Source organism: Trifolium pratense, linkage group LG6, assembly GCF_020283565.1.
Source record: "Trifolium pratense cultivar HEN17-A07 linkage group LG6, ARS_RC_1.1, whole genome shotgun sequence".
NCBI classification, from domain to species: domain Eukaryota; kingdom Viridiplantae; phylum Streptophyta; class Magnoliopsida; order Fabales; family Fabaceae; genus Trifolium; species Trifolium pratense.
In genome coordinates, this window is record NC_060064.1 from 32,166,469 (window position 1) to 32,192,405 (window position 25,937).

General features: G+C 33.1%; 2 protein-coding genes and 1 long non-coding RNA gene across 3 annotated transcripts; all 3 read left to right on the forward strand.

Moving 5' to 3' along the window:
- The first annotated feature begins 784 nt into the window (after window positions 1-784).
- LOC123889178 (proline dehydrogenase 2, mitochondrial-like) lies at window positions 785-3,797 on the forward strand. The gene is made up of 4 exons (XM_045938400.1): window positions 785-1,905; window positions 2,437-3,082; window positions 3,166-3,406; window positions 3,536-3,797. The coding sequence occupies exons 1-4, from the start codon at window positions 1,357-1,359 to the stop codon at window positions 3,573-3,575; spliced, it is 1,476 nt and encodes a 491-aa protein (XP_045794356.1). The 5' UTR covers window positions 785-1,356; the 3' UTR covers window positions 3,576-3,797.
- A 4,358-nt stretch (window positions 3,798-8,155) lies between these two features.
- LOC123889179 (DNA-directed RNA polymerases I and III subunit RPAC2-like) lies at window positions 8,156-15,489 on the forward strand. The gene is made up of 4 exons (XM_045938401.1): window positions 8,156-8,281; window positions 8,885-8,999; window positions 14,233-14,309; window positions 15,103-15,489. The coding sequence occupies exons 2-4, from the start codon at window positions 8,899-8,901 to the stop codon at window positions 15,237-15,239; spliced, it is 315 nt and encodes a 104-aa protein (XP_045794357.1). The 5' UTR covers window positions 8,156-8,281; window positions 8,885-8,898; the 3' UTR covers window positions 15,240-15,489.
- Window positions 15,490-22,258: 6,769 nt separating this feature from the next.
- LOC123889180 lies at window positions 22,259-24,187 on the forward strand. Its single transcript, XR_006802427.1, has 2 exons — window positions 22,259-22,360; window positions 23,946-24,187. It is a non-coding gene; the product is annotated as an uncharacterized LOC123889180 (long non-coding RNA).
- The last annotated feature ends 1,750 nt before the right edge of the window (window positions 24,188-25,937 follow it).

Here is a 25,937-nt window from a genome sequence, read left to right on the forward strand (position 1 = left end):
AGTGACAACGGTACATATAAATATTTACAGAACAAGTACACAACTTCTCCTTTCTTGAACATTTTAATGGGTTTTAGATTATATGCCAAGGTTCATCATCAGGTTGAAGGGAAATATTGCCACAAAAGTGGGAAATTTTTATATTTAAAGTTTTTAAAATCCATCAGTCGAAGAAAATATCCACAAAATGTTGGTAATGAGCTACTGTATATTTTAAAAACTTTTTTTACACACACGCACACATTTTAATGATTACAGTATTAATGCTCAAAATAAATTTTTGAAAGTTCTAATACCAAATCAAATTTTAAGGTATCTAACAATTTAATTATATTTTATTTTGAGACTTTATTTACTTTGTGATTGAATTGTAGATTATTAGAGTCTTTTTTTTCTTTAAATCGGAGGGTTAACACAACAAATAAATAAAAATTAACCTTAAATTTATTTACAATTTGTATAGTTTTACATGTTTATTCTTTATAAGAGAGATTTGGTTAATGCTTAAGTTGCCGCCTTAAAACACATCGCTTTTGACTTAACATAATTAAGAGTACTAAACTAGGTGTAAATGGTATATTAATTGACGGAGATGGTAATAAATAGTCAAACGTAGGGAAAGATAAAAAAGAATCTTTCAACATGAGGTGTAGTGTTAGGTGTAGAGTTAGGACTAGTACAGTATTACTATGATCGAGTAAGTTCCAACACATGATGAGTGTATCCGCGTAGAATCTGTGTCAGCATTCAGCAACTACTACATACCCATCTCATTGATCTCAAAATCTTGAATCTTCAATTTGTTATCTTTTTTGTTTTATTTGTTACAACAAACAAACTCACTCCCTCAACTCACGCTCCATTCAACTTGCACAACAATACATTTAACCTTACTCCCAATAATTAAGGGAAACATTACTAAAACATTTTTTCTAAATTTAAAATTAACCACATTAACTTAATCATATCCATCCAAATCACACACACATCACCACTTGACTTCTTCTTTAACTAATTAATTACATAATTAATCACACCTTCCTTACTTTTAGCTACTTAGCTACCACATTTTAAATTTCCCTTCACCCCTATTTATACTCCCTCTTACATTTCATTCTCACTTCAAGCCTTACTCATTGTTGCATCTCATCATAGTTTCATATTGTGTGTTTTTAGGTCAAGAAAAATATCAATAAGAGAGGGTGTGAGGAAAAAACCAATTCATTCATTCATTCATCTTACTAACAAATCATCCCCGACATCCGACATCAGAGAGAGTTTAATATATATAATAATATTCATACATTTCGCTCACGAGAGTATATCATAAACATTAATTATTTCTTTAACCGGTTGATGGCCACCCGTGTGATCCCTCCAAGAATTCTTAAGAAACTCCGATACAACACCGCCACTAAACCATTTCAACCTTCCCTCACCTCCCCCGCTCTCTCTCCTCCTAATATTCTCGACCAAAAACCGCCATCATCAACAACAACTGTAATTCCTCCGGCCGTCGCTGATCTTAACTTCCACGACGTCGAAAAACTCTTCTCTTACGTTCCAACTTCAAAACTTCTCCGATCAACCGCCGTCCTCCATGCTACTGCTGTTGAACCACTTGTTGATGTTGGTACATGGATCATGAGATCTGAACTCATGCAGACTAATAATCCTGTAAGAGACATTGCTCTATCCGCTACACGCGCCACATTTTTCGATCACTTTTGCGCCGGAGAAGATGCTGTCACCGCCGGTAAAAGTATTGCCGGTTTGAATGAATCTGGATTACGTGGAATGCTTGTTTATGGCGTTGAAGATGCTCATGATAACGATGCTTGTGATCGTAATCTCAAAGCTTTTCTTCATACCTGTGATGTCAGCAGATCGCTTCCTCCATCTTCGGTAATCTCTTCTTTGTTTCATCTCTCTGGTTCAAAATGTAACTGCTTTTTTTTTTTTGCTTTTCTTGTTCCGTTTCTTCCAGACGATAGAAGCTATCTGCGCTTGACACGTGTCCGTTAATGAATCCAAATTCAATTGAGAATAACCGTTTTGAGGGTGCTGTGCTGATTGTTGCCGCCGCTGAAGACGCCGATTTTGAACTGAATGGAATGGAGTGGACAGAATGGAATAGAAATGAAAACTAAGATTCATTCATGATGAAATCAATCAATCAAAGCATGGAACAATGGAATTGGAATGGAATTGGACCAAACAAACAATTGTTTTTGGTAAAAGACTCAAGCACTAATAAGCCACACAGAAAAAAACTGTGGTTGATGGTGCATTTTTTTAAAAGCTTTTTAATTATTATATGAAAGATTTGATGTTATGAATTAGAATTTAGAAGGGTTATTTTAATTGAGTTTAATACTATTATATTATGATGTTATGTACTAATGTTTTCAAAATTAAACTTTTTCTGTGTTATAGGTGAGCTTTAACATTGTGAAGATTACTGCAATCTGTCCAATGAGTTTGCTAGAAAGAATGAGTGATTTGCTGAGATGGCAGAAGAAAGACCCTTCAATGGTTTTACCATGGAAGCAAGATTCGTTGCCGATTTTCTCCGACTTAAGTCCATTGTACCATACAAGGAAGAGACCAGAGCCATTAACTGCACAAGAAGAGAGAGATCTTGAGCTTGCTAATAAGAGATTCCAAGAACTATGTGAAAAGTGTGTGCAATCCAATATTCCATTGTTGGTTGATGCAGAGTTTACATCAGTTCAACCTGCAATTGATTACTTTACTTATGCTGCTGCAATTGTTCATAACAAAGGCGAAAACCCAATTGTGTTTAATACAATGCAGACTTATTTGAAAGATGCTAAGGATAGATTGTTGTTAGCATCAAAGGCTGCTGATAAAATGGGAATTCCAATGGGATTTAAGTTGGTTAGAGGTGCTTATATGTCTAGTGAAAGAAAATTGGCTGCTGATTTGGGTTTTGCTTCACCAATTCATAACACTATTAAGGATACACATAAGTGTTTCAATGATTGTTCTAACTTTATGCTTGAGAAGATTGCTAATGGCCCTGGTGGACTTGTTCTTGCAACTCATAACATTGAATCAGGTATAATATGATATAATAATAAGAAAATTAGTTGATGAAATTGAAGTGTATGAGTCTGATTTAATTAATGTTTTTGTGTATAGGAAAATTGGCTGCTGCAAAAGCACATGAATTGGGGATTGGAAAGGTGAATCACAAGATGGAATTTGCACAATTATATGGAATGTCAGAGGCACTTTCTTTTGGTTTAAGCAATGCAGGGTTTCAGGTTAGCAAGTATATGCCATTTGGACCTGTAGAGACTGTTATGCCTTACCTCTTGAGAAGGGCAGAAGAGAATAGAGGTGTTTTGGCTGCATCAGGTTTTGACAGGCAACTGATGAGGTAAAAACTTTCAAAGAAAATTAACCGTTCATCGTTATTGTTTTAATCGACCAATGTTAGTATTGCGACGAAACATTTGGTTTGATTCTGTTTCTAACATTGATATGTTTTTTGTTTTTGTGTGAACAGGAAGGAGTTGTTTAGGAGACTAAAATCATCTGTGTTTTAATTTTGTTGAATTTGTTGAATGAGTTGATGGGATGTAATAATGTAGGCAACAGGATTCACACTTATTGTTGTACAAAGTAGAGAATCCTGAATTTTGCTTGAATTTTGCTTGAATTTTGTGCCATTCAAGTTTATGAAATGTGCATATTGTTTTATGTGTATTCATTCTACTTGTAAGCACATTGTGCCAATGAAATCAAAAATTTGTTATTTTTATAAAGTACTATATGTGTATGTGTGGGTGTTGAGGTGATTCCAATTGAATTTGATTAGAAAATTACAAATATAAAAAGGTAAATGAAAATAATACTATAAGATATCAACTTGTGCTTGAATTGGCTATGATGATTGGTAGCCATCATTATAGCATACCAATGTTGAAAGATAAGTACCAATTTGGTTTATACAAAGTAATGTGGGTGTGACTGGTGGGGACAAATTTTAAGCATGATATTCTTTGATGATTAATTAACAAAGAGAAATGTTATTTGTACAACCAATTTTGTACAACATTTTGGACAACTCTCTCTTATACTCACATTATATTTTTACTCTCTCTCACTTTATTGTTTTTTGTGCAAGATGAAGAAGGAAAAAAATGTTGTCCAAACATGTTGTAGCAAAATAGTTGTACAAATAACACAACTCTTAACAAAACAACTATCTGAAGGTGACATTTAATGAGTTGGATTCTCTTGGAGATGCATTCCTCTCTAACTCTCAAACAAATAAAGAAGTCGGAAAAGAAAGAAGGGGAAAGATAAGGTGTGAGACACTGAATAATTAAGAGTGATAAGGTGAAGTTTCAAACAAAAAAAAAAAGTGATAAAGTGAAATTAGGTATCGTAGATGGTTAATCTATAATTTAACTCAAGTATTACATTAATATCACGATTAAAGAGTGAGTGTTGAAAATAATAGCAAAACGGGTCAAGCTCGTCGGGTCGGCCTGTTTAACCCACCATTTTTTATGGGGTGGATTGACTTTTCCGAATTATTTTTTAAAATTTTATTGAACGGACACTCCTGCCAATCCGCCATCCGCCAAGAAAAGGAACGGAGGTGAGATTTTCAACTCATTACCACTAGTTAACCCGCCCCGCCGCTTTTTAGATGGGTTAATGACAGGTGGGGCGGGATGGATTGACCATTTTTCCATCATTATATATACTTCAATTACACTCAATTGAATTTAAAAAGAATTTTATAGCCATCCTAATTTAAAAGAGAACTAGAGAAGTCTTCTCCTCCCGTCCAAAATGATCCATCCAAACATAACCTTATGTTTGTTTTCCTCCTCTAGGTTAAAGCCAAATAATTTTCAATAGTAAGGGATATATTTGATAATAGTAAATTTCTAGCTTATAACTCAAATGGCAAAAAAGACTATTTGATGAAATCTTTTTATCACAAGTTTATAACTTATTGATAAACTAATTCAATTAACTAATCTTATGATTTTCTGTCTCAATTTTATGTCATCTAAATATAAGCTTGCCATCTCTGACTTTTTAAAGGCCAAGTGGGATTATTAAAATAGGCCCTAATAAAAGAAAAAGTGCAAACAAATTTAAAAGAATTGTCATCAATTTAAATTAAAAATAACATCAATAACACTAAAAAATAATCATTTTTTCACTAATATAAAAAAAAATTGATAAACAAAACAATCTACATCACGCGCATCTCAATTTCATAAATTATTCACAATAGAACAATATCTTTTAGACATTTTATAACTAATAAATCCTTCATTTTATTAGTCAAAAAAAAAACTTTCATTTTAGAATAAATAGAATCTCAAATATTTGTACTGTACAATCTTTCATTTGAAAGCTCACAATCCTTTATTTCATATTTCTCATTTACTAATACTACTGTCCTATAATTTTTTTGAGGCCCAAATTTTCATGAGGCCTATGCCATATGACCCATATATATGGAGCATACATCAAACAAGCCTCTAATAAACTAGTTTAATATTTAATTTTACTATTAAACACTACAAGTTTAATCAATTATCTTGTCAATTATAAATTAACTTTATCAATTATTCGCACGTTAGAACTTTTGTCTTAGAGATTAACCTCACACTCGAGACAGCTGATGATGATGATTGATGATAATATAATACAAAAAACGTACATTTTCAAACGTGTGCTAGACAAGACTACATTATTCCATTTCAATTCAAATGACGTAAACGAAATCCAAGTTGCAACTCAAATTGTCTATTATTTATTCTGTCAATTTTAAGTCGAAATCCTCCTTTTCATTAAAATAATGCACTTCCATTGAATTAGGAGGAATGCCAGCCAAACCACTTGTCTTTATAGAAGAAGAAAAAAACATGACCAAATTAATATTAATTAATAATTTGTTATTATACGGCTGCATGTGCTAAGTACACCATTATTGCAAGAGTTTGGACATCAAAAATTTATTATCGAATTTTTTTTGTGTATTTTTTTTTTTATAATAATAAACTTAATTCATTTCAATAATTAAATATTGTTCAATACAACGAAGAATCGTTTTAAAGATACGACGACTAGCTATGGAATAAGCCGCTCTTACTAAATGATGAGCAACATTATTCGTTTGTCGTTTAGTAAACTTGACCTCAAAGTTTGGAGGTAACAATAACAATGACTTAATATAGGAAATTGCAATACTAAATTCCGATGAGCCAACTAGATGAAATTTTTTGTGTATTTTTAAAATTTGCGCAAAGTGTATAAATAAATAAAAAAAAATGAAGAAAACATTGAAATAAACATATTTCAATGTTTATGTTGTATTGATTTAAAACATTAAAGATTTACTACTTAATACTGGAACTGCGATGTTGATTCAACCTCTTCGAAAAGATAATTCTTATGCGCTTCTTCAAAACAAGGTAATTCTTATGTGAATTTTATAATACAACTAGACGTTTCTTCTAATGTTAAAGTTCTTATTCATTCCTCTCTTCCTCAAGAACTTTGGACTCTTCTTGCGACTAACTCTTGCGGTGTCTTTTTCTTAAAAATTTCTCTTTATTTTTTAGCTTTGTAACCTAAAAAATATGTAGTCAATTTTTTATTGTTTAAATAATATGGTTTTGTTGCAATATAGCTGGACGACGGGCAGGTCGAAAAGTGACGGGAAATAGAAAATTACAAATACAAAAAGGTAGCAATAATAAGATAGCAACTTGTGCTTGAATTGGCCATGATTGGTCCCCATCACTTTAGCCTACCAATATTGAAAATCAATTTGGTTTAGAAAAATTAAGCATGATGTTTCCTATGATTAGGAAAACAACTATTTGAAGGTGACATTTTTAAAGTGTGTTTGATTATAAGAGGCTCTGTTTGGTTTGAGGAATAAAAAGAAAAAGAAAATTAATGAATGAATTTGAAGTTGATTGAGTTGAGTTGAGTGTTTTGAACGAGAGTTTTTTGGAGGGGTCAAGATTTATTACAATAGTTTATCACACAATTTTCACATGGTTTTTAATTTAATTATAAATCAGACGATATACTTTGATTTGTGATAAAATCTCTTAAAATGATTTCGACCGCACATTATAAATTGAACGGTCCTGATACAATACATCGTAATAAGTGTGTTAAAATGCACAACATAAAATATGTTTCCTTTTTGGAGTAAGTGAGACCTATATTATAGAAGAAATGAAATTACTTGAAGTGATAGTTGGGGATAGAATTAGTTTTTCTCAACTTTGGGCTTATCATGCCTTAAGCTCACTAATTATTTGAAGTGATCCTTGGAGACAAATTTATTTTTTCCTAATCGTCCTTATTTATGGATGAGAATAATTATGACACCATGAGCTCAAATCAAATAAAGGTTCAACAATGAACATTAAAGAGGGAACCTTTGGATTGAACCTTTACCCACAAGGCCACATGTGTGCACAACTTCTATTCGGAGAAGAGGCACATAGAGCAAAGTTTTGTCCTTTTTGATCAATGGCACACAAACAAATATAACATGAACAAAGATCCAAAGTGGATTAAACAATATGTGAAAGAAATAAATGAGTCAAAGAGAGACACATGAAAGATGACACACTCTTAAGAGAGTGATATATTCAACTTAAATAGAGTGAAACATTCTCCGAAAAATATGAACCGGTGGGTTATATAAACGATATTTGAAGTACATCGGATGATTGGCTAGTTAATTTTAATCTATCTTTAAACTATTTTGATTTATATGTTTTTGAGGCTCTCGTAGAAATCTTCATAGATTCTTTTATACAAAAAAAATTAAGTAGTAAGTACTTCTTCCGTCTCAAAATGAGTGAGTCATTTTGACTATATATACTATTTACATATCTTACTTTGATCTTATTCTTTTACTAATAAATAAAAACAAATATTATCGTATAAGATGTTGTTGGATTCATCTTGATGAATATTTTTAAAATCTTATATTTTTATAATTTTTACTATTATACAATTAAAAATATTAATCGTGAAAGTTACGCATTGACATACATGACCCAGTCAATTGACTCACAATGAGCCACTAGTAACAATGTTTTTTTTTTATTATTATTATTTTTATTGAAACGATTTAAAACCCTCAACAAAAGAGTGCAGACAGAAACTACAACTTGGCGTCGAACTGAAACTGCCCAGAAAACTAAGCCAGAGTTCGCCGTCGGCCGTCACAAACAGTGAGCAACTCCTCCAGGTTCGTCTGCTGTTAAGCTTAATTTGGGGGTTTTGTTGCTGTTCGGTTCTTCTGCTGTTAACTTTAACTTAGACTAGAAAATTTGAAGAAATTTGGTTGCAATACATTGTTATTTCGTATGTTATAGACTTGTAGTAACTGATTTTTCTTGCTAGGAAATTCTTGATTCCCTAACTTACATGTGAATTTACTTTAGTATTTGACATGATTCCTTAAGGATTATTCTATAAGTATCCATTTGTTCGTCTTTTTGCTCCTTAATATTAATAGACATCAATTTGTTTTATTGTTAGCTTAAATATCTTAATAGACATCTACTCGGTGAAATTTGATTGGACGACAAGCTAAAATATTTTTAACATTGCGGTACATAGTTTTTTAAATATTACTATGTCACATGTGAGAATTTGCGGTTAAAATTTTGCCCAGGCTCACCAAAAATCCTGGCTCCACCAATGAGTTTAACTGAAATTAATTTTTGCCACCGTTGAATCAAACAGACTAAGTTCACGTTTAAGTTGCGGTTAGAATAAGTTCAATTTTCAATTGGATTTGCACTAGAGTTGTTGTTTTGTTTCTTATAGAATTTTATTTTGGTTGCAGATTGATTGTGAGTGATGGAGCACGGTTCGTACACTGATCTGAGTAAATCAACGTTCTCTCTCATGGATGAGGATCACACATTTGCTAATTCTGTCAGATTCACTTTGAATCAAGAGTTAGTCATTCCCCCAACTCTAACTACCTCTTTTTCCATCCCCTTTTTAGCTTCATTTTCCTCTGTTATTCCTCCAAATTGTTATGCTTTTCAAGTATCTGTCTGCTGTTTTATTTTATCATTATATGATCATGATAAACATGCAATTTTGTTAGGGGAAAAGATGTAAAATTAATTTATATATTCTTCAAAAGCCGAAAATTCTAGAGATAATAACTAGGGATATGAGAAAATCAGTGTTGCAATCTCTGTGCATGAACTCCCTTGAAACACATGACAAGAACACCAAATAGGAGCGATAATTTAAGCTTATTGTCTAGTGTTGTCAAATAGAAACTATAGTGATGCAATGGTGTTAAGAAATTCTTCTTTAGAGTAGAGGCGATTCCAGACGAGAAGAGATGAATTACTTAGAGGGAAGTTCATGACTTAGATTTATAGTCGCAGCTATTACAATAATTGAATTCCTCGTTACCACATGGCCAGTAATCCAAATTTCGAGGAACAGAAAAACAGAATCTACAGCTGAACTTAGAAGCTTCCTGTGCCAGGTTATAACAGAAAGATGCTCAGCGAGGGCTGGGGATTAAGTGCATGCTTTTCTTCCCCTGTGCTGGGCCTTCTCGGGCTTGAGATGGTATTGGGATGTTCCTCTTGATCCACGACCGTATCATACAGCATAGCGGAATTTGAACAAATTGCTATTTTTTCAGCAATATACTATTAGTACAAAGTGTTGTCACATAACCAGCTATTAACGGTTTCTATAGCACTATTGCGTAGCAGAATATTAACAGATCACTATTTTCTACAATCTATGGTTGACAACACTTATTATCCCACATATGGTCTAGCATTCTTGTGGCAGATGATAACCATGCGCACCTACCATGAATTTCATTTTATTATTAGCCATAAAACTGCTTAAAAGTAGGGAGTAGTTCTCAACAAAATACAATGAGTATGTATAGAATAAACATGAATTCAGCTTTGTGCTTTTTGTTGAATAACAGATTAATTGGTAGATCCCCCCTGCCTCTCATCCCTTAGGGAGATATAATGATAGGGTGAGTAACTGTTTCTCTGTTGAGTACAGAGAGGACTCCGAGAAATAAGGAAAGGAATTCAGAATTTAATTCATTGATAGATTGCATAACAGAAAGTACAAACATATATAGCTGATTATTCCTTAGATTCTATTGGTCCAGCTATAACAACCTTACAAGCTTCTAGAATAACTATTTAGTAAGAACAAAGTCATTCAGCTTCTTTGGTGAAACGATGTTTCTTTTAGGGCCTATCCAAGCAATTGGGCCTTGTGTCCTCTTCTGAATCTTTGCTATTGTCACCCCCCTGATTCATATCAATACTCCCCCCTTCCAAGCCAACCTTGTCCTCAAGGTTGTAGTCTGCACATAGCTCATCCCAAGCTTCCCATGTGGTGTCTTCTGGGGGTAATCCCTGCCACTGCACCAAGACATAACGGACCTTCTGGCCATTAATGATGCGATCTTGAGAACGTATAATAGCAAGAGGTGTGACCAAAGGATGATGGTCCACAGAGAAAGGAGGCAACTGGTCCACAGTAGAAGGAGGGGGTCCCTCATAAGGCTTAAGCAGAGAACCATGAAAGACATTATGAATCTTCAAGTGAGATGGTAAAGCCAGCTTATATGCTACCTTCCCTATGCGTTCCAAAATCAAATAAGGACCATAATAGCGCTTACTAAACCTGTGATACTTGGCTTTTGACAACGAAACCTGACGGTAAGGTTGCAACTTCACATAAACCCATGAATTGACAGCAAATTCAATGTCACGGCGATGTTTGTCCGCTCCAAGTTTCATCTGTTTCTGAGCCTTCATAAGATTCTTCTGAAGCTGGGCCAGAAGCTCTTCCCGTGCCTCCAAAGTCTGGTCACAAGCATCCACAACCGAACTACCAGGTATATAAGAAGGAATCGAAGGCGGAGGCTTGCCATAAGTTACTTGATAAGGAGTAACACCGGAAACAGAGTGAACGGAGGTATTGTAATGGAATTCAGCCCAAGAAAGGAAACACACCCAATGGCTTGGCTTATCATGAACAAATGCTCGTAAGTACTGCTCAACTGCGATTCATGACCTCCGTTTGTCCGTCGTTTTGTGGGTGATAGGAAGAACTCATACGAAGCAAAGTACCACTGAACTTAAACAAATCCTTCCAAAAGTGACTAATAAAAATCGGATCTCTATCCGAAACAATGCTCTTAGGTAACCTGTGGTGTTTGCAGAAGATGGAGACAAATAACTCTGCTACTTTGTAGGCAGTGAAACCTGAAGCAAATGCTCCCAAATGAATCCCTTTTATGAAACGGTCAACAACAACAAATAGGACTGAAAACCCTTGGGATGGGGGCAACCCTGTGACAAAGTCCATAGAAATGTCTTCCCACACGTTAGTTGGCAGAGCTAAAGGCTGTAAAAGACCAGCTGGCTTCAGTGTACTATACTTAGTTTGCTGACAAATAGTACACTGTTTAATGAAGTCTTGTACCTCCTGTTTCATATTTTCCCAATAAAAATTCTCAGCCAATCTTCATGTTTTTTGCGAGCCCAGCATGCCCTGCAATGGGGGTATTATGAAAATCTCTCATCAGCAACAGCTTAAATTTCGATTGTGGACTCGCCCAAATCCTATTATGACGGAATAGTAACCCCTCATGTAATCTGAACCCAGGTAATGAAGCCGGGTAAGTGGCCAAACGCTCACATAGGGACTTAAAGACACCATCAGTAGCTAAGTCTTGTTTCAAATCCTCCAAGAAAGTGTGATGAGGAACTGGTAAAGCCATACATTGCTCTTCTGCCCCCCATAACCGAACGTGATAGGGCATCAGCTACCACATTGGTATTGCCGGGTTTATAATGGATTTCATAACTGTACCCAAGCAACTTAGCCAAATGATGCTGTTGTTCCGGAGTTTGAATGGTTTGAGTGAGCAACTCTTTCAAACTCCTATGAAATTCCCCAACAAATATTGACAATGAAATTCCCCAACAAATATTGACGCCAACGTTTTACTGCACTTGTGATAGCATGCAATTCCCTGATGTAAGTAGAAGCACAAGCCAACCGGGGACAGAATACTTTGCTAAATTAAGCAATAGGGTGTTTCTGCTGTATGAGGACAGCACCCATGGCAAATCCTGAAGCATCCGTTTGAACCTCAAATTGCATATTAAAATCTGGCAAGGATAATATTGGGGCAATGACCATGGCTCAGAAGGTCAAATGCGTCTTGTGCTGACTCACTCCAATGAAAGGAATCCTTCTTGAGCAGTGCAGTGAGTGGTTGTGCTATGCCAGCATAATTTCGGATGAATTTTCCATAGAACACTGATAAGCCAAGGAAGCCTCGCAAGCCCTTAACAGATGATGGAGTTGGCCGATCAACAATTGACTGAATTTTAGCCGGATCAGGGGCTACCGTGCCATTTCAAACGACATGCCCCAGATAAGAAGCCTCATGCTGAAAAAAGGGAACACTTGGCAAGTTTGATAAAAAAATTGATGCTGTTGTAGAAGCTCAAAAACTTGCTGCAAATGCATCACATGTAATTCCACTGAACTGCTATACAATAGAATATCGTCAAAAAACACAATGACGAACTTATGAAGGAGAGGACGAAAAGCGTCATTCATGGTGGCTTGGAAAGTCGCCGGGGCGTTGCACAACCCGAAGGGCATGACACGATATTCATAGTGTCCGTCATGAAAGCAGTTTTGTGAGCATCTTCCGGCCTTAAACAGATTTGATGGAATCCAGAGGTCAAATCCAGCTTGGTAAAAATCTTGGCCTCACCCAATTCGTCCAAGAGCTCATCAATGGTAGGCAAGGGGAAACTATCCTTGATAGTGAAAGCATTCAAAGCTCTGTAATCCACACACATGTGCCAAGTTCCATCTTTCTTGCGTAACAACAATACCAGAGAAGAGAAAGGGAACAGTGAGCTTTGCTATCTAAGACTCAATCTCAAGCTTAAAATTCTAGAGATAAAACATGTAATTTTGTTAGGGGAAAAAATGTACAGTTAATTTATATATTCTTCAAAAGCTGAAAATTCTAGAGATAATAACAAGGGACATGAGGAAATCAGTGTTGCAATCTCTGTGCATGAACTACCTTGAAACACATGACAAGAACACCAAATAGGAGCGATAAATTTCAGCTTATTGTCTAGTGTTGTCAAATAGAAACTGTAGTGATGCAATGGTATTAAGAAATTCTAATTTAGAGTAGAGGAGATTCCAGACGAGAAGAGATGAATTACTTAGAGGGAAGTTCATGACTTAGATTTATAGCCGCAGCCATTACAATAATTGAATTCCTCGTTACCATATGGCCAGTAATCCAAAATTCAAGCAACAGAAAAACAGAATCTACAACTGAACAGAGAAGCTTGCTGTGCCAGGTTGTAACAGAAAGATGCTCAGTGAGGGCTAGGGATTAAGTGCGTGCTTTTCTTCCCCTGCGCCAGGCCTTCTTGGACTTGAGATGGTATTGGGATGTTCATCTTGATCCACGGCCATATCATACAGCGTAGTGGAATTTGAACAAATTGCTATTTTTACTCGCAATATACTATTAGTATTTTGTACAAAGTGTTGTCACATAACCATTAACCAGCTATAACACGGTGCTATAGCACTATTACGTAGCAGAACATTAACAGACAACTATTTTCTACAATCTATGGTTGACAACACTGTTATTATCCCCCATATTGTCTAGCATTCTTGTGGCAGATGGTAACCATGCGCACCTACCATGAATTTCAGTTTATTATTAGCCATAAAACTGCTTAAAAGTATTAGGGAATAGTTCTCAACAAAATAAAATGAGTATGTGTAGAATAAACATGAATTCAGTTTTGTCCTTTTTGTTGAATAACAGATTATGGTAGATACCCCTGCCTCTCATCTCTTAGGGAGATATAAGGATTTGTCATCAAAACAAGAAGTTCGTTTCTGTATTAAGTTTGTTGTTTATAATCAATCATTCCGTTTGGATTTCTATTACTGAAGTTTAAAAGATTTTAGTTTTTTTGGCGTCTATATAATAAATGTCTGTTTAATTTGGCTTTTCATATCTCTCTTTCTGCTATGCCCAACTTGTTCCCCTTATTCGTTAATCCTTATTGTTTTCAACACAATATATTCTGATGAGAGTAATTATTGTTGTCTTTGCAGTCCAAGAGTGACATTTTGTGGATACAGCATTCCTCATCCTTCAGAAAATCGTGTTAATGTCAGAGTCCAGACAACTGGTAAGTGGTAATATAAGCTGTGTCATTGTGAATATACTAGTAAATGTGACTGTAATTGGCAAAATATTTCCAGAGTCTAAGCCAAAAAATTTCTATTTTTATATCACAAGAACGTGTACTTTAGCTTCCAGTTTCATATTTTGTTGCGTCAAAAAAAAAAAGTTTCATATTTTGTTACACAATCTTCTGCATTCTGCTGACCAGTTTTTTGTTAGTTTTAGAAAATTTACATAATTTGATCCTAATGTTTATTTTTACAAATAGCATAGTCAGTCCCTCCCATTATTAGCATGAAAATGAAATTGTTGGAGCCAAACCTTTTTAGCTAGTTAATTTTGTCACTATTGTGATACCGAAAAGTTTCTTGTGCGATATACTGGAAAGTTTCTTATCGCATTGCATTTTCTGTTCAACTAACGAAGTTTTCTTATGTAAGTTCATATTTTAACCAAATTGTCGGTTTGGTGGTTCATCGATGAATTTTGAATGATTTAAAACTCATTATACAAATTATTTTTCTTTAAATGGACATATTATAGGGCAACGGTAGAGCATCAACAAGTATTTTCTAGTGTTCAACATTGTGAATTACATGGTCAGTAGTGATTATAAACTTTTTTTTCTTAAAATGTTTTGCACTTTCATGTTCTAAAATCTGTCTCTTATGATTTATATAGTTTTAATCGATCTTACATAGTGTGAAAAGAGTTTGGTTGAAGTTGCAGTTTGATATATTCAGAGTCACTTATCAGTAATTTTCTGATGAATGAGTGATATCTTTCTGTATCTGTAGGGGATCCAGCATGTGAGGTGTTGAAAGATGGTTGTCAGGATTTGATGCTTATGTGCCAGCATGTTAGGAGCACTTTTGAGAAGGCAGTTAATGATTTCAAAACAAGCAAGACTGGTGATCATATGGATATAGTATGAATTAGTGTGCCAGTTACAGTTTTAATTTTGTAGTAATAGTGTTATTGAAACTAGCCAGACACTGTGTTTATCTCTATATCTTACTTTTTATCTTTTTTATCACAACTTAGTGTGTTTATCTCAAATCACAGTATCAATCATATAGGTTATCTCTACTTTCGCTCTTATAGTTGGACCATCCATGTCAATCGCATTCAGTGTGAAGCAAATTTTTGTGCTAATGCCCTTGTGTTTAGAGGCCATGATGTCAGTTTCACGCTTGTTATGCTAGATTATTTCTTGCCTATGTTAGTATTCTTCTTGATAAAAACTTAAGGGTAGGGCTGTACCCTATTTGGCTAATAAAATTATATCCTAAATTATTTTACCCCTCATCTCATCAAATTTTTGCTCAATCGTGATATGTGAGGGTTGACCAAAGTAATGGGTATTTTTTTTTTTAAACAAACAGTTATTCGATACAACTTGATAATTAAATTTCTTTATAGTGCTCTTTAGACTTAACTGGTGAACTATGTGTACCTCCATTGTTTTCTTATATTGAGAATTGGCAATTACATTTAACTCTGTTGATTTTATTTGAATCTTTCTTATTAATTAATCTGTATGATTTTTGTCAAAAAAATAAATATAACGTGTATGATTTATGGATATGATTAAGGTCATTTTTCAAATTTTGAGAGTAACTACTTGACCAAAACAAGCCTACCCGTGACTAAGTGAACAATTGTTAACCCCTTTGTGTAAGAAATGAAATATTTTGTATTTTTTGAAACTTTGAATCCTTAATCTTTAAAAAAAAAATAAAGTCATGTCCTCTTGTCTTAGGATATGAGATCACGTATTCTTGATTAGGGTTTTATTCAAGTTGGAGAGAGTAAGCTTGTTTTGAAAAAATAAATAAGAATTTAATATGTGAAATGGTGATGGTTCATGAAAATAAAAAGAAAAGAAATACCGTGCTCATGATAACACAAATGAAATTCAGGAAAAAAATTGACAAAAGAAAACTTGGGCACCTGGGTTTAATGGATCCTGACTATTATGAAAAAATGAAATAAAGAAATGAGAATAACAAAATTAAAAAGTTCAAAGATTTGATTATATTACGAGTTAGGATCGATTGACATCAAGGTGTCAAATTAAATTTGACACCGAATCTTAACAATCTATTATAATTGAATCCGAAGGGTAAGAATTACTTGGTGTACGAAGGGTAAGAATTACTTGGTGTACTTAGTATTTATTTCCTTTTTTGGAAAAACAAAACAAATCTTTTTTATTCATTACCATATCATACCTTACCAAACCCTCCTTCTATTGGAACTGATCGATTTTTTATGTAATATAACATGAAAATATATTATGTTGGTGCTTGTGCCATGATCTTCATCAAATGGTTGTTTCATAATAGATTTTTTTTATTAACGAATTATAATGAAAAAGTTGAAAAACATGTATATATGACAATGACATGCAATGAAAATAAAGCTCGTACCATTCATTGCATTTGTTCCTGGTGCAATAGCCAATATTAATAAGATCATAAAAATTAGATGGTTCACCACCACAAAGAAAAGTGACCGAAATGTGGGCATATGATCCAGGACTACGCTAGACATGAGGGTGAGTGTTGAATATGTAGTTGTATTATTGAAGTTTGTTTGAAGTTCCACATTGCTTAGGTTCCCAGGCAGTCAAGTGTGTAAATATGTGAGGGAAACCTCACCCTTTGAGCTAACTTTTGGGGATGAGATCCAAACATATTTAACATGGTATCAGAGCCGGATTAATGAATGCAATGTGGACATTTGATTTGGCACAATACCATGCTAGGCTAGGTGGGTGTTGAATATGTAGTTGTATGTTGGAGTTTGTTTGAAGTTTCACATTGTTTAGATTACCGGGATGTGAAGTGTATAAACATTTTAGGGCAACCTCATCCTATGAGCTAGCTTTTGGGGATGAAATCCAACCATATTTAACAAGTGGCAGAATTAATTAAAAGCTTCTTTCTTCTTTGATTTCCATTAAGAATTTGGGGTTTGAGTTTTGAATTGAGAAAAAATTGAGCATTGAAGTTTTGGTAAAATTTAGGCATAAGGTGATGAATTTGACTGAATTTGGTGATGAAAGGGGTGATGAAATTGTTTGCGTTACGAGTTGCTGAAGAAGGTAGTGAAGAGATGACGAATGTTAACATTTTTTTGACAAATTTTAACAGGAAAGACTTATTTGACGGATGAAAGCATAGTTAAGGCATCAAAGTGTAACAATAATGAATTATGAGATCAAAATGAAACCACTAAATAAGTTAAGGGACCAAAAATTCAATTTAGTTTATTATTATAAGTTTTTTGTTCAAGTAGTTTAGTGGCTAAAAATCCACCCCTTGAAGTAATTAAGTCGAGAATCCTGATTTTGAATCATAGTTCTTGCATGTATAAGTCGAGAAATTCACAGCTCCTTCAAGATTTGTTTCTCGAGTCTTCCTCAAGAATTACTGACATCCCAAATTTATATCACAACTCAGAGAATACTTACATCACTAGAATCAAACAAAGGTAAAAAACAAGCAGGCAAGAAGTGTTGGTGACAAATATAACATCCGATCTAAGGGTGTTTAGTCAAAATAATAATATAATCGCAATTTCCATTATTCATATAGATATTGACACTTCGCAATTTGATATTCAAAATAAAATTTATGGATATAGATAGATAGATAGATAGGATTTGCATGATTTCAATAGCAAATAAACACAAGAAAGTTATATCTTAGATGTACTATTTGCATCAATTATTAATTCAATGCTTTTCCATTCATAAAAGTATTCCCGCCCATCCTTATCAATCTTAGTGCCACCGGTTTGATTTATTTTCCAATTGCAAAATTTGCATCTATCTAAGGCTTGATCGTAAATGTCAAGATAATGACGGTGAGGATTTCTTGGCCATGTAAATCCGCAAAAGAATAAAGTATTTTTAAAAATTGGAAATACTATTGGCCTAAATGAAAATGTGTAAATTCCTCCAAACGTAAGTGTGTGAAATCCAAGATCATCATCTTTGGATTTACAATGAACAGTAAGATCTATGGGGGTTGGATGTGGCGCTATATCATTCTTAATTATAACATGAGTTGTAGTAGGAAAAATAGAGCATGTAGTCTCTCTAGCCCCAAATGCAAGTATTACAATGAGGAATATTGAGAATTTTAAGGTGATTGAGTTTGGACCCGTCATGGTTTAGATGCATAATACCTACAAGACATATCTCAATCTTAATTTATAGAACACCAAATCACTCAACTTAAAAAAGTATAATAAATATTTTCACCTTTAAAAGAAATCATAATTTGACTATTTCATGTTGACCGCATATGATGGTATATTTATTATAAAAATTTAATATTTCCTTACTATTGTGAAAAACTTACATATGAAGTTTTTTAATTTTTTATGGATAACAATGAAACTATTGTATCAACTTATCATATATCACTATATATATATATATATATATATATATATATATATATATATATATATATATATATATATATATATATATATATATATATATATAGTTTCTTTATTTAATATAGGCATAAATATGATTTTATTTAATATTCCCTCTGTAACACTTTATAAACAAAAATGTACTTTATAAGTTCACTGTATATTTAATGTATTTGATCCATAATATAGAACAGATACATTAAATATACAATGAATCTAAAAAATATATTTTTGCTTATAAAGTATTACGGATGAAGTATTACCTTTTTTTTTGTAGACCTTACTCTTAAATTAAAAATAATGTTATTAAATAACTAAATCAATGATACCACTTTAAATATTAAAATATATTCTTCATTAAATGCATTTTGAATATTTTATTTCATCAATACACATTTTGACTATAATAAAACTACTATTATTTTTGTACCAAAAAAAAAACTACTGTTATTTAATATTTTAGTTAAAACACAAAAAGAATTTATGCAATTTTATAAGATAACTTTTTTAAATAAAAATTACATTTTAAAAACGAATGAATTTATACTTATGAGTATTTTATTTCAAATTATTTTGTAATATTAACGATTTGAATGTATTTATAATTATAAATGTGTATTTTCCACCTTATGTATTTTATTTTGGTAAAAAAAAAAAAACCTTATGTATTTTATTTAATGTCTAGTCTAGTCAAAATGCTATTATTATTTAGAGTTAATAAAAATAAAATTGATTCATATGTTCCATTTTACATAACTCACATGTATAACCGTAAAAAAAAAAGCATATGTATAAAACGAGGAATCTGTAAAAAAAAAAAAAGTTTTTCCGTGTGATAAAGTGGACTGGGTGAGACCCATAAAATTGGTGGGCTAGACTCTCCCTCATTCAAGAGAAACTCAATACACCTAAATTATTGGCCCAAGGAATATTGGTTAATCGAATAATCATGGACTAAGTCACACATAAGAGGATAGAGCCGAAATAATAGACCACATGGGGACACATTAAGGAGGCGAAGCCAAGCCAACCGCTCCTCGCTCATTAGGTAGAATAACCACGAAATGCATTGGACAGGGGCCTATATATAGGAACCTAGCACCGTTAGGTCAAGATCATCACTTTCTACATATTCACTTTTTTAAAAACTTAAGCTCATGGCATTTCTAAATAAGTATTCACGAATATATCAGATGCAAGAACATTTGGCCCCCACCGCAAGGCTCGGTAAACAACATTTTTCGGCCGTACAAAACAACAAGAGGAAATCCTGATAGGAACTCCATCCCAGCATGATAATGGTTCACTTAAACAACTCCAGTTGTCGGTTAATGAGTTAGCCGACAAAACCAAATCCTGTAGGCGTGAGTAGAGAAAATTGAACAAGAACAAGCGTTTGAGGAAGAATCCCATAATGGCGTGGAGGAGTCTTAACCACTGGTTCAAGCGTTGTGGGATGATTTAGTCTTGAAAAACTTCAAAATTCCACACCTACCAATGTTCGACGATAAGACATACTCGTTAGAGTGCCTAATGGCGGTAGGAACTCAACTAGCTATTATTGGAGCATATGAACACCTGAAATGCAAGTTGTTATGTAGAACTCTCAAGGACGCTGCCTTGAGATGATACACGAATCTACCAAACAACTTTATCTCACAAGGTACAACGATTTCCATTGAAAGTTTATCCACCAATTCGTCGATAGCAAACATGTAAAGGTAACCATAACCAGTTTATTTAGAATCTGCCAAAGTCATTTAGAGTCACTTCACGAATACCTTGCCAGGTTCAGCGAAACTACCATCAAGCTCTCTAATCCGAATCAAGAGATGCTCATTGCAACTTAATTTCCATAATGGATTGAAGGTGGGACACTTCAACGAGCCTTTAGCACAAAAACAAACAGCCTCCATGCAAGAAGTCACGAAGAGGGCGAAATGCTACATAAAAGGCGAAAAGAGTAATGCAGAAAAAGGTCTCGTGATGCCAAAGAGCGAATTCTAAAGACTAGAGAGAATAAAGTCCAACGTCATTAAATGAGGTTCAACAATTAACTGGAAAGATAACAAATTTGCCAAGGTTAGTGTTTAGGGGAGCTGGAGCTCGATACCAGAAAATTGAGAGGGTAGCTTTTTCTATAGTGGTAACAACAAGAAGACTTAAACCTTATTTTCAAAGCCATCGAGTCACGATGAAGATAAATTACCCCATCGAGTGTGTTGGGAATGAGATCCAAACATATTTAACATGGTATCAGAGCCGGATTAATGAATGCAATGTGGACATTTGATTTGGCACAAGACCATGCTAGTCTAGGTGGGAGTTGAATATGTAGTTGTATGTTGGAGTTTGTTTGAAGTCCCACATTATTTAGATTACCGGGATGTAAAGTGTATAAATATTTGAGGGCAACCTCATCCTATGACCTAGCTTTTGGGGATGAAATACAACCATATTTAACAAGTGGAAGAATTAATTAAACGCTTCTTTCTTCTTTGATATCCATTAAGAATTTGGGGTTTGGGGTTTTGAATTGAGAAAAAATTGAGCACTGAAGTTTTGGTAAAATTTAGGCACGGGGTGATGAATTTGACTGAATTTGATGATGAAGGGGGTGATGAAATTGTTTGCGTTACGAGTTGCTGAAGAAGGCAGTAAAGAGATGACGAATGTTAACATTTTTTTGACAAATTTTATCAGGAAAGACTTATTTGACGGATGAAAGCATAGTTAAGGCATCAAAGTGTAACAATAATGAATTATGGGATCAAAATGAAACCACTAAATAAGTTAAGGGACCAAAAATTCAATTTAGTTTATTGATATAAGTTTTTTGTTCAAGTAGTTTAGTGGCTAAAAATTCACCCCTTGAAGTAATTAAGTCGAGAATCCTGATTTTGAATCATAGTTCTTGCATGTATAAGTCGAGAAATTCACAGCTCCTTCAAGATTTGTTTCTCGAGTCTTCCTCAAGAATTACTGACATCCCAAGTTCAGATCACAACTCAGAGAATACTGACATCACTAGAATCAAACAAAGGAAAAAAACAAGCAGGCAAGAAGTGTTGGTGACAAATATAACATCCGATCTAAGGGTGTTTAGTCAAAATAATAATATAATCGTAATTTCCATTATTCATATAGATATTGACACTTTGCAATTTGATATTTGTAACATCCCAATTTTTATTATTAGATTATTTATTTGCGTGTATTTTATTATGGAGTATATTATAATCATAATAGATATTAATTAGTTGAGAGTTGTAGACTAAATTAGAGTCAAGATAATTAATGAGTAGAAATTAATTATTTTTTTTTTTGATAAGCATGAGTAGAAATTAAGAAATTAGGCTAAAATGAGTATTGAGCCTAAGAGGTGTTGCGGGGTGTGTTGAGTAAAGAGGGGGTGTATGTAGTAATTAGTAAAAACCTAGCATAAAAGGGAAAAAAATCAGTAAGAGAGTTTCATTTTTTTTCTTTCTTAAACCTAGATGAAAGAAAGATGAAGCTTTGGGAGAAAGAAAGAAAGCTTTGGAGACGAGAAAAGTTAGAGAGCTCAAGAACATCAAATCTTTCATTTTTAAGGAATTAGAGGTAAGAGGGATAGTAACATAATTATTGGAGATGAATTCATGAGAGGAGAGAAAATTATTTTTCTCTGGCCCAAACTCTCTAATCTCAATTGGGGGTTTGTATGTGGGAGTTGAGAATATGTTTATTTATGAGTTTTATGTGTTGATACATGAATCTATATATTTATTCATGATTATTGGATGATTTGCTTTGAGAAAAATACTTACTTTGATTGTTGATGATGTAGTTTAAGTGCTTTTAGTAAGTTTATAAGTTTAAGTGAAAATTCATGAAAAAAGTGCTTATACTTATTGTTTTAAGTGATTTTGAACATGTATAACTATGGTACATGTTTGGTATAATTTTCTGGATTGAAATAAGTGATTTTCGTGTTGAAATAAGTGATTATTTGAGTAAGCCGAACTCAAAAACGCGTTTTCTGCAATTCTGCAGTATGAACAGTGTTTTGCGTCGAACACTGGCCGACGCTATAGCCGACGTAACCCCTTGTGTTGAGTAATTTTGACTTTTTGTTGACTTATGCACCAGGAACCTATTTTGCTCTGTTTTTCGCGTAGATTCCGATTTCGGAATTATTTTTCTGAGATGATGCTGGGTTATTGGTGTTTGCTCATATTTTGGTAATAAAGTATGCTTAATTAGTTTGATTAATTGAATTAAATAACTAATTATTGTTGATTAGTTTTAGTATCTTTTGAGTATGGAATAAATGTATTTTCCTTAAGTTATTGATGATGATTATGTTGTTAACCCTTGTTGATGCATTATGTGTTGAAGATTAATGATGATGGTTGTTGATGTTAATTAATGATTGATGTATTATCATTATGTTGGATGAATTATTGATGAATAAATCTTATTGAAGATTAGTGTGATTACGTGATGATGTATCAGTGACGATTCATAATGTTATTGATTTATGATGTTGAATTATCATGTTGATTTATTGATGATGATGAATGATGATTTATCATGAGTAGAGTTATTCTAAAGACGATGATTTAGAATATTTGGATTATGTTATCCATATTATGTTGATGTTATAATTGAGATAAAACCATATGTTTGGTATATGCACATTCATAAGTTGTGTCTATTGATGAGTATCCTAGAGACAATGATCTAGTTTACTGTTATTCTAGAGACGATGATCTAGAATGTTTTAGAGACGATGATCACTTGGTTTAAGTTATCCAAAATTATGAAGAATTGGTACCACATGCATATAGATATGTCTAAGTGACATCATATCTATGTGACATTAGAATGCATTAGGAATTGTGTGATATTCTTAAATGTTAAATAGTACTCGACGTTGTGTATTTCATTTATTTGTTCGAGAGTTTGTACTTCTAAAATGTGACGAGTAATTGATAAATGAATATGTATGAATATATTTGATATATGTCTTATACATGTCTGAGTAGATCTATACATGTCTGTATATGTGGTGATTATCTGAGTTGAATTTACTCAATTGTATTTATTTTACTCAGTGTCTGATATGCGTTATATTCAGTCACTGTTAATAATTGTGTTATCTAATCCTCCGTTTTGTGTTTGTGCTGAACCGTTGGGTGTTTAGGTTCTCAGGTTGTATGTTTGTTGGTGTTCGAGTTGTTGGTGAAAGCTCCGCTCTGATTGTGACACGGGGAAGGGTTTATCGAGTCTTGTACTTGTATTCTTATTTTATTGTAAATGTATTATTTAGAAAACAATTTTTATTAAGCGATGTTTATGCTAATTAGCAATGTTCTTGAAGTATGTAATACCTTAAACCACCATTTTATATTTTATCTCCGACTTCGAGTCGTTTTAATTTTATTATCCGCTGCGTATTTTAAAAAAGATTTTCTATAGTTAGATTTATTTAAATATTGGGTTTGAGTGTTACAATATTCAAAATAAAATTTATGGATATAGATAGATAGATAGGACTTGCATGATTTCAATAGCAAATAAACACAAGAAAGTTATATCTTAGATGGACTATTTGCATCAATTAAGTCAATGCTTTTCCATTCATAAAAGTATTCCTTCCCATCTGTATCAATCTTAATGCCACCGGTTTGATTTATTTTCCAATTGCAAAATTTGCATCTATCTAAAGCTTGATCGTAAATGTCAAGATAATGACGGTGAGGATTTTTTGGCCATGTAAATCCGCAAAAGAATAAAGTATTTTTAAAAATTGGAAATACTATTGGCCTAAATGAAAATGTGTAAGTTCCTCCAAACGTAAGTGTGTGAAATCCAAGATCATCATCTTTGGATTTGCAATGAACAGTAAGATCTATGGGGGTTGGATGTGGCGATATATTATTCTTAATTGTAACATGAGTTGGAGTAGGAAAAATAGAGCATGTAGTCTCTCTAGCCCCAAATGCAAGTATTACAATGAGTAATATTGAGAATTTTAAGGTGATTGAGTTTGGACCCGTCATGGTTTAGATGCATAATACCTACAAGACATATCTCAATCTTAATTTATAAAACACCAAATCACTCAACTTAAAAAATTATATGTTACGTTTCTTATGTTATTAGACAGTTAGTGCAAGCTTTTATTAAAATTAAAATGTACCGGCCGGTTACATTTTTTTTTGTATGGCAAAATCAGTTACTGTTTCAAAGATTTCCTTTTGTATGGCAATTAGTGCAAGCTTTTCATTATCTTTTCATATATAAAATTTGAGTTACAAATTACTCATTCACCAATTTGTCTGTTTTTCTCCTCTGTGTATCCTACCATTGTGAGCAATATTTCTCAAATATCATCCGCATTCTATTCTATCTTCATTTCTATTTTGTGGCATTTAAAATCATATAAAGAATTGATTTTCCTTAGTAAGGAGCTAGGATTCATTCAAGGAACATTCGATTCAGGTATTTTAATTTTATTATTGTATTTTAAAAAATCAATAGAAGAGAGATGTGTGTGTATCGCAAGAAAATGGTGTAATTAGCACGCATGTTATTTCTTCTTTTAGCACGCGTATTCTTTTTTCGATTAATTTAGTTCAAGTCATATGACAACTTTTTTTTGGTACAGTATGTCAACTTTATTCAAGTAGAATGACAATAACAAAACTTGGTGCGTAGATTAAATCCTAGTTTGTTTTTAACATATATTGGTTTTTTGCTACACATCATTTTAATAATGTTGTGATGACTTTAATTTGAGTTTTCTTACCTTCGTCAATTAGAATGACATATCTATATGGATAAACTAATGTATTATTTGTACTTTTGATTTCACGTAGAGGAATAATATTGAGGAACGAGCTATATGTAAATGGGAATGTTCTTCCCCTTTAAATTAATCTTGAGGTATATCGTTTTTATAATTTAATTATTCATAAAAACTCAAGTTTAAGTGGTCAATAATAGGTTATGAGAGTTTGCGGTTGTGGAATGATCTCGAGTTTAATAATCTTGAATGGCCGTTGTATGGATTGTGGTAGCTTTTTATTATTGATGGTCAAATTTATATTTTTAGTCTCTATGTTTTATTTGTCAAATGACATGAATTAGGAAAAAACTCAAATTTAAAATTACGTAGAAAGCCTATGAAATG